The sequence below is a fragment of the Ranitomeya variabilis genome, chromosome 1 (genome assembly GCF_051348905.1).
Source record: "Ranitomeya variabilis isolate aRanVar5 chromosome 1, aRanVar5.hap1, whole genome shotgun sequence".
In the NCBI taxonomy this organism is placed as follows: Eukaryota; Metazoa; Chordata; class Amphibia; order Anura; family Dendrobatidae; genus Ranitomeya; species Ranitomeya variabilis.
Window position 1 is genome coordinate 1,079,679,391 of NC_135232.1, and position 15,154 is coordinate 1,079,694,544.

General features: G+C 44.5%; 1 protein-coding gene across 1 annotated transcript in view; it reads right to left on the reverse strand.

Moving 5' to 3' along the window:
* The window catches only part of TBC1D19 (TBC1 domain family member 19), a 314,406-nt gene that overhangs the window by 110,761 nt on the left and 188,491 nt on the right, over nt 1-15,154 (reverse strand). The window contains exon 13 of the mRNA XM_077279938.1: nt 4,184-4,246. Within this exon, the coding sequence (XP_077136053.1) occupies nt 4,184-4,246 (63 nt within the window). The remainder of the gene's footprint in view (nt 1-4,183; nt 4,247-15,154) is intronic.

Here is a 15,154-nt window from a genome sequence, read left to right on the forward strand (position 1 = left end):
AGAAAACAGAAATGTAGACTTTTAGAAAATTTAATAAAAGAGAAAAACTGAAATATCATTTCGAGATATACCCGTATTTTCCGGCATATAAGACGACTGGGCGTATAAGACGACCCCCCAACTTTTCCAGTTAAAATATAAAATCTTCTTAAAAGTCGGGGGTCTTCTTATATGCCGTATGTCGTCTTATAGGGCCGGTGACTAATGTGCCTTTTGGGGGGGGGAGTGGTCCTGATGACGAAGAGGGGGCATCTCACAGGAAAGTGTGAGTGGAGTATCCCCCATTACCTCATTGTAGCTGCAGTGTGGGGAGCTGGGGAGCGGCGGCGGCCACCGCCCCACAGCACAGCACCCATGTGGCACAAAGAGGAGCAGCAGCTGCCGCCTCTCCCCAGCACAGAGACCCCATGCTGCAGCTACAATGAGGTAATGGGGGATACTCCACTCACAGTTTCCTGTGAGACGCCCCCTCTTCGTCATCGGGACCACTCCCCCCCACCCACCATATACACATTGGTGTCTGCACTCGGCGTACAAGACGGCACCCGGCGTATAAGACGACCCCCGACTTTTAAGAAGATTTTCAGGGGTTAAAAAGTAGTCTTATACGCCAGAAAATACAGTAATATCAAAAATAAAATCCAGAAAAATCACATTGTATGAATTTATTTGCATTTTGCAGTGAGAATTAAGTATTTGATCCCTCTGGCAAACAAGACTTAATACTTGGTGTCAAAACCTTTTTTGGCAAGCACAGCAAACATTTTTTGTAGTTGATGATGAGGTTTGCGCACATGTCAGGAGGAATTTTGGTCCACTCCTCTTTGCAGATCATCTCTAAATCATTAAGATCTTGACGCTTGGCAACTCAGAGCTTCAACTCCCTCCATACGTTTTCTATGAGATTAAGGTCTGGGGACTGGCTAAGCCACTACATGACCTTAATGTGCTTCTTTTTCAGGCATTCCTTTGTTGCCTGTATGTTTAGGTCATTGTCTTGCTGGAAGACCCAGCCACGACCCATTTTTAATGTCCTGGTGAAGGGAAGGAGGTTGTCACTCAGGATTTTACGGTACATGGCTCCATCCATTCTCCCATTGATGTGGTGAGGTAGTCCTGTGCCCTTAGCAGAGAAAAAACCCCAAAACATAATGTTTCCATCTCCATGCTTAACAGTGGGGACAGTGTTCTTTGGGTCGTGGGGACAGTGTTCTTTGGGTCATAGGCAGCATTTCTCTTCATCCAAACACGGCGAGTTGAGTTAATGCCAAAGACCTCCATTTTTGTCTCATCTGACAACAGCACCTTCTCCCAAACACTCACAGAATCATCCAGGTGTTCATTGGCAAACTTCAGACAGGCCTGCACATGTGCCTTCTTGAGCAGGGGGACCTTGCAGGCACTGCAGGATTTTAAACCTTCACGGCGTAATGTGTTACCAATGGTTTTCTTGGTGACTGTGGTCCCAGCTGCCTTGAGATCATTAACAAGTTCCCCCTGTGTAGTTTTAGGCTGCTCTCTCACCTTCCTCATGATCAAGGATACCCCATGAGGTGAGATATTGCATGGTGCCCCAGATCAATGTTGATTGACAGTCATTTTGTATTTCTTCCATTTTCTTACTATTGCACCAACAGTTGTCTCCTTCTCACCCAGCATCTTACTTATGGTTTTGTAGCCCATTCCAGCTTTGTGCAGGTCTATTATCCTGTCCCTGACATCCTTATAAAGCGCTTTGGTCGTGCCCATGTTTTAGAGGTTAGAGTCTGACTGACTAATTGAGTCTGTGGACAGGAGTCTTGTATAAAGGTGACTATGTAAGAAAGCTGTCTTTCATGCAGGTAACGAGTTGATTAGGAGCGTCTATCTGGTCTGTAGGAGCCAGAACTCTTAACGGCTGGTAGGGGATCAAATACTTATTTCTCACTACATAATGCAAATACATTTATATAATTTATACAAAGTTATTTTCTGGATTTTATTATTGATATTCTATCTCTCAATGTTAAAATTAACCTACCCTTAAAATTATAGTCTATTCATGTTTTTGTCAGTGGGCAAATGTACAAAATCTGTCGCCAGCTTGGGTAAAAATATGTATGTATGTAATAGCCTGAAGACTTGTGTGTAGTAAATATCTTTTAATGATACACTGTTTTGTCTCAGCTAGTATATAGTATAAGGTTCAGATAACATTAAGGCATTACTAAGTGGATATTAATTATTAGTAGTCGAGTTTGGCGTTAATAGTAAATATAGAACCTCAATAGAGGTGAAGGGAGAGTTCTTCCTTTAATAACTATAACCTAGAATTTTTGGAGGGTAACTCGTCCCTTATCAAACAGAATTTTTTTTTTAATTGTTCATTAAAGGGAACCTGTCACCCCCAAAATCGATGGTGAGGTAAGCCCACCGTCATCAGGGGCTTATATACAGCATTCTGTAATGCTGTAGATAAGCCGCCGATGTAACCTGAAAGAGGAGAAAAAGACATTAGATTATACTCACCCAGGGGCGGTCCCACTCCGATGGGCGTCTCAGGTCCGGTACAGCGCCTCCCATCTTCATTCCATGATGTCCTCTTCTGGTCTTTACGCCGCGACTCCGGCGCAGGCGTACTTTGTCTGCCCTGTTGAGGGCAGAGCAAAGTACTGCAGTGCGCAGGCGCTGGGAAAAATCAGAGAGGCCCGGCGCCTGCACACTACAGTAGTTTGCTCTGCCCTCAACAGGACAAAGTACGCCTGCGCCGGAGCCGTGGCGTGAAGACCAGAAGAGGTCGTCATGGAATGAAGATAGGAGGCGCTGGAGCGGACCTGAGACACCCATCGGACCGGACCGCAGCGGGACCGCCCCTGGGTGAGTAAAATATAACCTCTTTTTCTCCTCTTTCAGGATACATCGGGGGCTTATCTACAGCATTACAGAATGCTGTAGATAAGCCCCTGATGACAGTGGGCTTACCTCATCATCGATTTTGGGGGTGACAGGTTCCCTTTAACTTTCTAGATGCACAGTAAATCAAGTTTCTAGTGTTCGGAAGAAGGCAGTGAACGGTTAGTATACTAACCCATTCATGACCGGCAATTTTCCATTTTTGTGCTTTACCTTTTTTTCTCTCCTCCAAGAGCCCTAATTTTTTTTGCATTGACATAGCCGTATAAGGGTTTTCTTCTTTGAGGGGCGAGTTATGTATTGAGAGTAGAAGATGAATCCAGGAAGAGAAATAAGCAAACTTCTCTAAGATAAATGATAAAAGTTGCCTATTTTCATGGGTACTACTGATTTATGAAATAAACACTTATGATCCCCCACACAGCCAGTGATGGACCCTGCAATTTCCTTCAACTGCTGACTGACAAATACAAAAAATTAAACCACTCACCTTTCACCCGTTCTCATGTCTGTGCAATGTCCAGACTGTTGCTCTGCCCAGCAGATGTAATATGGTGACGTCTTTGTGCCTGTGAGAACCAGTAGCATCGGCAGAAAAGGGAACCAAGAGCTCTCTTCTCCACCATTGCATTCACTGGTATCTTCATGTCGGGTGGAGGTGGGTGGCCACATGGTGCAGCCCGTGGATCACTGTTTCCAGTACTTTGGCTGTCTCAGCCCATGGGATGGATAGAAATAGCCTACAGGCCATTTGTGGCCAATAGGGCCCCATTTTTCCCAGGTCTGGTCTAGATATACTTTTTAAAGACTATTAACAGAGTTTCCCATTTTGTATTATCAAATGTTTTTAAATTGATAACATTTTTTATAATGCGGATTTGAGCTATTTTTTTTTAAAATAAAATTGTGAATTCTGAGATTTTTTGTAAGTATTATAGACCAATTATCACTAACAAATGTAATAGAAGCAGGCTAGACCTACTAAAGCCACCATGTAACATACAGCTATGGGTTAATGGGTTATTATCTGTTTTGAAGGAATACTGATTTGACTGTTGATCTAGTCTGATTGTGGTCAGAATAGAACTTATCCTCTTTTAGGGCAGATTGGCTTATGCTTTACAATGTTTTTGCTTTCCTCAGGCTCAATAAATACTCAAATCTAACATTTGCCCTTCTTGTAAAGGCAGCCTGTCATAAAATGTGAGCACTGGAAGAAGTGATTGAAAAACATATTAAACATCACGTAATTCAAACAAATTAAATGCGACCATAATCTGATATGACATACCTGATACAGATAATCTTCAAATACAAAATAGTAATCATCGTTGCTCGCTGTCAACTTAACATCCTACAAAGACGGAAAATAAAAAATACATGTCAGATCCTTTGCCTTTATAAACACCAACACGTACATTCACAGAATGTGGCGAAGTTATAAAACTAATGAGATACCGTACATTAGTAGACACTCAGGGCATTCTCATTTCTACTCAGGTTATACAAATGAGTGACAATTGATAAGTGAGGCTAACTCCTGTGTTTGCACAGGAGACACAATGTGTAGTCGGCAGTATACATGACACATGTGAGGCAGTGAGGGGGATCATATACGAGGCTCGTTATGTGTCCCCCAGGATGTGCATAGAAACATAATGAACTCGCTGGAGATCATTGTAATTACAGCTACAGCTGTGGTTACAATGCAAAGTAAGAGAGTGTGGACTGGTCAAGCTATTTAACCAAGTCAGATTTAGGAAAATTTGACATGGGCTTTTATTTTTGGAGAAATCTGTAGGAAGGTTATGGGACAGATCTCTCCCTCCACTGCAGGTCTTGGGAGTGGCCCGTGTCCATGATTGCTATTTAAACTTTTAGTTAAGGTTTGGGTGTATCAGTTTTGCAAGCAGCAGAGCAGGAGCTCTGCGTATGTTAGGTCTGTGTGAGACTGAACACAGGTCAGAGCCAGAGAGAGTAAAACCATTGTCTCACACAAGTTACACGGTGGTGCAGTAGACCTCGGCAATGGATTGACACAGACGGTTATTGACCATCTGGCTGTGAACTGGAGGAAAACGTTTGAGTTTTCCTAAGTTGCCAAAATAAACACATTTGAGTTGGACTATCTTGCGTCGCTAGCTCACTACTGCACTGTCGTGAAAGCCGGTGCCTTACATATGGTGGACAATGCGGGCAGGCATACCCCAAAGAAAGCTACATGTCACTGATCAAGCCTGCAATGCTACAGCTCAGGCCTGCTGACAAGATGGAGGAAATACTAAAGCAGATGGTCCTCTCCCAGTCGCAGCAGCAGAAGTTGCAGGAGTTTCAGCAGCAGCTAAGACAGCAGAAACAAACTAACAGCCTAATTCTACAACAGATTGCAGCCTTGTGAGAGTGCCCCCCGCCGACCCGGTACATCTCGAGGCCTGGGACAAAGTCAGGTCAGTACTGAGAAAGATTAGTCTGGAGCACAACATGGAAGTTTTCCTCCCCTTGTTTGAATGAACAGCAGAGCAGGAGAGCTTGACATTTTCCCAGTGGATTAAAGTGGTGGCCTTGTTCCTGATGGGAGATACTCAGAAGGCTTACATTGAACTCAGCCGGGAGGAAGCCCAGGACTATGGGAAACTCAAAGGTGAAGTCCTTGCCTGGCTGGGGGTTAATCCATATGCACGGACGCAGCGTGTGTACCAGTGGTAGTTTGTGGAAGCCCAACCTGCCAGGATTCAGGCATAGGGTCTTGATACCTCTAATAAATGGATGGATACTGCCTGAGACCTTGAGCCCAGATGGTACAGAGGGAAATAGTCGACCGGTTGGTGTGAACTCTGCCAGTAGCCATACAGTGCTAAGTGGGGCAAGGGGACCCGGGCAACTTAATCAGGTGGTTAGCCTGATCGAGCATTATGTGGCCACCTAGGACTCTGCCCCACAGTGGAAATCAGGCTGACCCCTGCAAGCCCAGGAGCTGGGAAAGGGACACGACCCTCTGCTGGGGTCAGTCACAATAGAGCTCATACTGTGGTGGTACCCCGGAGTGAGGGTGGCAGGAGACCAGTTTTCCCTAAACCATTCTCATGGTAAAGCGATGCTGCTGCTATCAGGTTGTGGCAGTGCCAAGGGCCAGGACATATGACTGCCAATTGCCCCTACTGCTGAACCCATGGACTTGACGGGTATCGATGTATGCTCAGATAGTCTACCCCATCACTGTCAGGTACTTGTCAACTGACAACGGGCGGAGGCTCTCTTGGACTCGGAGCTTAGTGACATTCGTCCATGGGTCACTGATCTCTGATTTAGAACACACTGGGGGATAAATCGGGGTCATTTGTATATGTAGGGAGTATCCGACAGTCGTGGTTACTTTTTGCACTCCGTGTGGAAAGGTTAAACTTTGTAAAAATTCTTCCCTATAGGACTGTTCTGGGAAGAGACTTGCACCTGTTCTGGTTCCTATGGCAGAAAAAAATACCCCTCCCAGGGTAAAGGTTTGTCCAGGTGCGGAACCCGAAGATCCCGAGTGAGGGATGCCTGCCATAGGGATCACCCTCATAGGGAAGGAGTATAAACCCGATAGGTTTCCTCTAGAAGTCTTGCCAGGAGAGGTCAAGGACACCACAACAATAACAGCGCTGAAAGGATTTTTGGGACAGCTGAGCTCCAGGATCCCACACTGACCTGAGCACAGGAAATGGTAGTAGAGGTAAATAGGGTGGCTGAGCATCCATGGGCAGAAGCATTTTTTCCACGTATGGCAGTCAACCACGAGTTACTATATGGGGTGGAAAAAATCCTGGTCAATCATACCGCTGGGTGGTGCTTGAGATGGCCCACAAACACATCTTCAATTGTGACCTAGGGGTGTAAAAGAAGCTAGAGCATATTCTTCATCTGTTCTTCTTGCCCGGGATTTTTGCTGCGGTTCAGAGGATTGTGAGTCATGCCCAGAGTGTCAGCTGATCACACCAACCACAACTTTCCATAGTCCATTGGTTCCTCTGGCTATTGTAGAGGTACCTTTTGAGAGTATTGCTATGGATCTGGTAAGGTCCATAGTAAAATAAAGCCCGTGGCCACCAACACATTAGTGGTAGTAGACTATGCTACTAGTTACCTGGAGGCAATTCCGCTCCGTCACACCTCGGCAAAACTTATTGCCCAGTAGCTGTTTTACATGTTTTGTCGCCTTGAGCTACCTAAGGAGAACCTTCCAGATCAGGAGACTCCTTTTGTGTCGAAGGTTACAAAAGAATTGTGTAAACTGCTCCAGATAAAGCAATTATGCACATTGATGTACCACAAACAGACAGATGGTCTAGTGGATTTAACAAAACCCTTAAATTTATGCTAATGAAAGTGGTCTCTCGTGATTGGAAGGATTGGGATATGTTACTGCCCTATTTAATGTTTGCCATCTGGGAGATATCGCAGTCCTCAACGGAGTTCTCTCCATTCAAACTATTACACGGTAGACATACCAGGGGCCTGCTGGACATAGTCAAAGAGACATGGGAACAGAAGCTTACTCCTAATAAAAACACAATAGAGCACATTGCGAGTATGCAGGACTGGATTGCGGCTGTGACACAGACTGTAAAGGAACATCTAGTGGATGCCCAGGCAAGGTAGAGCTGACCGTACAGCACATAGGGTATTAGTTTTGATGCTCACTGTAGAAAGTAAGCTCATGGCCAAGTGGCAAGGGCCATTTGAAGTTCGGAAAAAGGTTGGGGAGGTGAATTACAGGGTATATCAGCCCATGAAGTGGAAACCTGAGATGCTATATCATATTAATCTGTTAAAGGCGTGGAAAGACCGGGAATGTATGGCTATAGATGGAACTCCAGTCGTAACCATTGTAGACCGTCCAACATTGGCCCTGGAGGAGGCCAGGAACGAGGTAAAGCTAAGCAACGCTCTCTGAACAGCAGCGACGAGAGGCTCAGAAATTAGTGCAGCAGAATGTGGACGTATTCTCAGAGCTGCCCGGCTGTACATGTGTGATTCACCATGACATTGTCACCGAAGCTCAGGTAAGGAAGCGAATTGAAATATACCATGTACCGGAGCCAAGGCAAGCCATCGTGGCTGAGGTGAAACAAATGATCCAGCTACAAGTTATTGAGGAGTCCAGGCGTGAGTAGGCTAATCGCATTGTACCGACTCCAAAGCCGTACGAATCATGACGATTTTGCAACAATTTCTGGAAATTGAATGAAATGTCAAATTTTAACTTTTATCCAATGCCCTAGGTAGATGAGACGATTGAGAGACTGGGGCAGACCCAGTCAGGTGCCTCTGACAGAGTTGGCGAAAGAAAAGAATGCCTTCATTACACCGGAGGGTCTCTATCACTATGTCATCCTGCCTTTTGGGTTACATGGGGCCCCGGCCACATTTCAGAGGCTGATGGAAATATGCATCTGCGTACATAGATATTATCATCTATAGTACCAACTGGCATACCCACTTGTCCCAAAGGATTTGCTCAGAGCTGTGGGCTTGACAACAAACCCAAAAATGTGCACTAGATCTCGAGGAAGCCCAGTACTTGAGGAATGTGATTTCCCGCTGGTTTTCAAACCCCAAATAAACAAAACTGAAACCATCCCTCTTACTACAAAACAGCTAAGAACATTCATCAGCATCCTTGGGTATTACCATATACCTAATTTTGACGGGAGATGGGCACCTTTGACTTATCTCTTAGGGCAGTGTCCCCCAATTCCGGTCCTCAAGAGCCACCAACAGATCATGTTTTCAGGATTCCCTTAGTATTGCACAGGTGATTATTGCATCACATGGACAGGCAAGCATTCAATAACCTGTGCGATACTAAGGATATCCTCAAAACATGACCTGTTGGTGGCTCTTGAGGACCGGAGTTGGGGAACACTGTCGTAGGGTATGTGCACACGTTGCGGATTTGGCTGCGGATTCACAGTTTTCCATGCGGTTTACAGTACCATGTAAACCTATGGAAAACCAAATCCGCAGTGCACATGCTGCGGAAAATACCGCGAGGAAACGCTGCAGTTTATTTTCTGCAGCATGTCAATTCTTTGTGCGGATTCTGCAGCGTTTTACACCTGTTCCATAGTTGGAATCCGCAGGTGTAAAAAAGCAGATGAAATCCACACAAAAACTGCAGAAAATCCGCAGGTAAAACGCAGGGCATTTTACCTGCAGATTTTTCTGAATCTGCACGGAAAAATCCGCACACAAATCCACAACGTGTGGACATACCCTTAAAGGGAAGGAAATCTGTCATGGTTCGGCGGAAACCTGTGGAGGAAGCATTCCAGTCTATGAAGTTGGCATTGTGCGGACAGCCCGTACTTACCAGTCCCAACTATAAGAAAAGCTTTGTTGTACAAACGGATGCCTCTGAGGTAGGCATAAGAGTAGTTCTGTCACATGAGGTGAACGGAGAAAAAAATCCGATCAAATACTTGAGTAGGAAACTTACCCAAGAAGAGAAAAATTATAACGCAGTACAGAAAGAGTACTGGGCCATTAAGTGGGCCTTGAGGTCTCTAAGTTTCATTTACTTGGGCAAAAATTTCGCTTGGTAACGGATCATTCACCCTTGGTCTGAATGAAAAATGCCAAAGAGAGGAATGCTCGAGTCACCAGATGGTTTTTGTCATTACAAAACTTTAGTTTCTCGGTGGAACATAGAGCTGGGAAGAGGCAAGGAAATGCGGATGTCTTTTCACGGGTACCCTGTATGGCGACAAGTGATCAACCCCCAAGTTTGAACAGAGGTTGAGGTATGCGAGACAGTGAGGTGGATAATATATGAGGATCATTACATATCCCACAGGATGTGCATAGAAACATACTGAAACTGCTGGAGAGCACTGTAATTACAGCTACAGATGTGGTTACAATGCAAAGTAAAAATGAGCGTGGACTGGTCAAGTTATTTGACCAAGTCAGATTTAGGAAAATCTGACATGGGCACTTATTTTTGGAGAGATCTGTAGGAAGGTACTGGGATGGATATTTCCTCCACTCCAGGTCTTGGGAGAAGCCCGTGTCCATGATGTATTAAAGGTCTGTGTAAGAATGAACACAGGTCAGAGCGAGATGGAGCAAAGCTATTGCCGCACCCACAAGTTACATGGTGGTGCAGTCGCCCACGGTAAAAGATTGATACGGTCTGTTCTGGATGATCCGGCTATGAATTAGAGGATAATGTTTTGCGTTTTCGTAAGTTGGCAAAATAAAGACATTTGAGTTGAACTATCTTGGGTCACTGCCTCACTACCTTATTGTGAAAGCCGCTGCCTTAGGCCGGGGTAACACTAAACGTATGGAAAATCGGTCTGAGTCTCCCTGCCGAGAGTCGCACAAGTGTTCTCCGTATGGTAAATCCATGTGTAATGCGTTTGCAATGCGATGATGCGATTTTCTCCCACCATTGTATCCATATGACATCCGTATGACATGTGTATGGCTTTACATTTCTCACTTACTTTCCCCATTGTATAAAATTTCTCAATGGACTGAAATGAGGAAAATGTGTGCGTATTTGTCGCAAGCTAGACGGATGGTCCGTGTGGCGTCAGAATTTTTCTTGCACCCATAGGCTTGCATTGGCGAGTCTTGGCCGATATACGCGTACAATCGCAGCATGCTGTGATTTTACACGCACGTGGAATACGCCTGAGAAAAAAATACAGTGATGTGAGCTGCCCCATAGATTAACACTGGTCCGAGTGCTATGCAATGTTTTCTCACATAGCACTCGACCGTATTCTATGGAATTGTGACGCCGGCCTTACACACATATTCATGTGGTTAGAGCAAGGGATAAGATAGGAATTAGGTATGCATTTTGATGTAATAGCAGTTTTCCAAACATAAAACAGTCAGGAAAGAATTATAATATGGTAAGAAATGTGAGAAGAATTAAATCTGGTGGCGTCCAGTAGCCTATCAGAGCATAGATGACACATAGAAAGCCAGTCATGTAAGTCATGAGTCATCTCCTTAATATAAGATATTAATGTCTGTTATGTTTACAATGTGAGGAGTTGAAGGTTTTGGAAGGAATAGCTGCAGTGTGGTCACCAGCTAATCTTGTGCTGGGAAATGCTATAGAAAGCATGGAATTCATATTGAGCAACATTTTTTAAGACCCTTTTAATGAGCAGACTGTTGATGTTATTTGAAACACGTTCATTAACACTGATTTAGCCCCTTCAAGCCGCAGCCCTTTTAGGTTTTTGCGTTTCTGTTTTTCGCTCCCCTTCTTCCCAGAGCCATAACGTTTTTATTTTTCCATCAATATGGCCACGTGAGGGCTTGATTTTTGTGGGACGAGTTGTACTTTTGAACAACACCATTGGTTTTACCATACTGTGTACTCGACAAAAGGGACAAAAAATTCCATGTGCGGTGAAAATGCAAAAAAAAAAGTGCAATTTCACAACTGTTTTCTGGATTTTTTTTTTTTAACATGTTCACCAAATGCTAAAACTAACCTGCCATTATGATTCTCCAGGTCATCACGAGTTCGTAGATACCAAACATGTAACGGTTGTTTATTATTTAAATGGTGAAAAAAAAAATCCAAAGTTTGTGTAAAAAAAAAAAATTGCGTCATTTTCCAAGACCCGTAGTGTCTCCATTTTTCATGATCTGGGGCAGGGTGAGGGATTATTTTTTGGGTGCCGAGCTGACATCTTTAATTTTGTGACGACCAAAAAAACATAATTCTGGTGTTTTTACTTTTTTTGCTGGTTGTTAGAAGCTCGTTGTCTGATGGACTCTACTACATACAGGCAATGATCAGATCGTCTGTGTGTAGCAATGCTCACTTGCTATGAACGCCGGGTGGCTCTCACAGCAATTACAACCACAGGGGTCTCCTGCAGACCCTGGTTGTCATGTCAACCCAGTGATCTGCGGTCATGTGACACAGGCGATGATGGGTGGGTTTAGTGACGCGCTTCTGGAGCGATCACATTAAATGCCGCTGTCAGATCGACAGCGACATTTAACGGGTTAACGAAAACAGATTGGACTAAAAATAGGCCTGCACAACCACATAATGTAGAAAATAAACAAAAAACATTTTATTGGACACCACAAAAAACACATAAAAACAATTAAAATACAACTAGTGTAACCATAACACCCCCTATCCAATATATGGATTGGTAGAGAAATATACAATGTAACCCACCAAGCTAGCATAAACAGACACCCCTACAACTGTAGAGAGTGTACAAGTATACTGCACATAATAAAGTATATATATCTCACCATCAGACTCACACATAGGAATTGAATGGCATGCCAAGAGAAAATATATATCTATGCAAGGCAATTCCGTGCCAAGGTGTGTAGTTAGCTGGGGGAAGTAGGAAAAGCAGCAGCTCAAACCCAAGGATACTCTGGCCTGAAAGTGGCCATGAAACTGTCCGTGCCCGAAATAGCTTGCACTAGGACAGTGGGGGGTGTATGAAAGCAACCCACGCGTATCGCCGCCGCAGCGGCTTCGTCAGGGAAAAGTGGGTAAAGTGGTGTCAAACTTACGTTTAAATAGTAGCACTGATCCTCCATAATGAAAGCAGCTGCGCGGTTAAAGTGGACCGGAAGGCACACATGGCTGGGTGGGGAGAGAACAAACCGGAAGCGCTGGGTTTCTCCATGGAGACGGGTGGCGCGTGCGCAGATGCGCCTCAAAAGATGAGCCGCACTGCGCATGCGTCCAGGAGGGTCAGAGCAAGGAGCGCACAGCAGTGCTCGGAAAAGAGCACATAAGAAGCAAATAACAATAAAAACTGATAGCGTGTGTGCATATGGGTGATAGGGCAGTATATCATTGGAAGAGTTACCTAAAAAAAGGAATGTTATTAATGCATGTTAATACAACAACATAAATACAAATGGCTGCCAGATTAGATAATCTATGAATTATACACGCATCTACAAAAAGAGGCCGATAAATGGACAATCAAATGTTCGTAGTCCACATCCTGAAATCAATTTGACTGATAAAGTCTACAGGACATGGAGATCATGGAACCGAGGAGCAGACGACAGAATGTCACATACGTGTGATATTGCCCAAAGAATTACTTGTATTGTCTTTTTGCAAGCTTCCAAATGATCAACAAAAATTGATGTGAGGAAAAACATGAAACATGTCCAAAGGACATATTCCGAAAGCCGCATTTTAAGGCCGATAGTCCATTGACATGTAGTCCAAGCATAGGCCAAATACAGGACCTATCTAGATAGAGAGAACGTCTTCCTCCGCCAAAATCCCGTCTAATGTCCATGTACACTCATAGGTTCCAGATCCATACTTGACGAAGTCGATAATTCATTGATACAGTCCAAACAGAGGCCAACTAAAGGACCCGTGTAGAGAGCCAGAGCGTCTTCCTCCGCCCAATTCCCATGTAGTGTCCATGAATGCTCTTACGGGTCCAATGCCCAAGTCGACACAGTCCAAATCGATCCAAGAGGGAGTCCGCCAACTTGCTTAAATATCCTAAACAAAAAGGTCTTCAACAGATCATGTACAGGGGAGCAGGACAGCCGACATCCAACGTCCAACATAGCCAAAAGGGTACTGGAGCATATCCAATGGAGAAACTATAGGAGGGATGACAATGATAAAGATATTAAATATGAAACCACAACCATAAAATAGATCAACTGCCCAGAAAACCAGTGAAGAGAAGTTCTTCATTTAATCCAGAGGGGGCAACTGATTTGAGCAGAAAAATCCATCTGGATTCAATTTGAAGAAGTAGTTTGCGTCTATCTCCTCCTCTCTCATTAGGGGTGAGTTTTTGCAGGCCCACCACCCTGAGGTTGGTTGAAGAACCACCATGTTTACTGAAAAAGTGTTCAGCCACTGGAGTAAGGACCTTTCCTTTTCTCAAATCTGAGGCAGCCAGATGTATCGTGGAAATGTGCTTCTGGATTCGTCTCCTCAACTCCTGCGAGGTCTGTCCCACGTATATTAATTTACACGGGCATATAAGAATGTAGATTACATCTCTAGATTTACAATTGATGTAACTCCTAAGGGGATGATGACTAAGGAGTGTGGGGTGAACGAACGAATCACGGGTCGAGACCATGTGGGGACAGATGTTACAGTCCCCACATGGAAACGAACCTCTCAAAATGATCCCTCTGTTCAACCTCACCGTGGGTCTTTGAAAGTGACTCCGGGTCAGTAAATCCCTCAGATTTGGAGCCCGCCTAGCTGTCATGAGGGGCCTATCACTCGTGACATCCATGGTTTGTGGGTCAGCTCGAAGGATTGGCCAATGTCTGATTAGGATATCACTGACCTGTTTCCAACTATTATTATAGTCAGTGATAAACCTAATAGGTGACTCCTGACACGGTCTCGTAGAGGAAAGGAGTGACCTCTGACTTTGGCCTTTAGCTCTTTGATAGGCTGTAGAGATGACGCGTTTCGGGTAACCCCTTTGATGGAAGCGGTCCGAGAGGTCACGAGCCTGAGTTGTAAAGTCACAATCGCGGGTACAATTACGTCTTACACGTAAAAATTGTCCCGTAGGCACACCCACCTTAGTATGCCAGGGATGGAAACTTGAGAATTCCAGAAGCGCATTTGTTGCCGTGGGTTTGCGAAATAGGTCTGTCGCCAGATGGTTCTCATATGGGAAGATCCTCAGGTCCAGGAAGGTGACCTCACTAGCGGAAAATGAGTAGGTAAGGTAGACATTGAGAGTGTTAGAATTCAAGTTGTTGAAGAAATCAATGCATTCTACCTCTGTACCCCTCCACAGTATGAATACGTCATCGATAAAGCGAAACCAGGCGTGTACGTGGGCAGCAAATGATGGTAAAGGATAAACGAATTTTTCTTCCCACCAGCCCAAAAAGATGTTAGCATAGGCTGGTGCACATTTCGCGCCCATCGCCACGCCTGATCGCTGAAGGTAGTAAACCCGATCGAAAAGAAAAAAGTTATGATGGAGGACAAAAGATAGTAGATCCACCAAAAAGGAATCATGTCCTCTATCAATAGAAGTATTCTTGTCCAAGAAATAGGTCACCGCCTCAATTCCTTCCTTATGACCGATATTAGAATAAAGCGACTCAACATCACACGTAACAAGAAGGTAGTCACCAGAGAGTTCAATCTGACTACAAATGTCAATAAAGTGTGAGGAGTCACGAACATACGAAGGAAGAGATGAGGCGATGGGTTGGAGGAAAAAATCAAGGTACTCACCCGCCTTTTCGC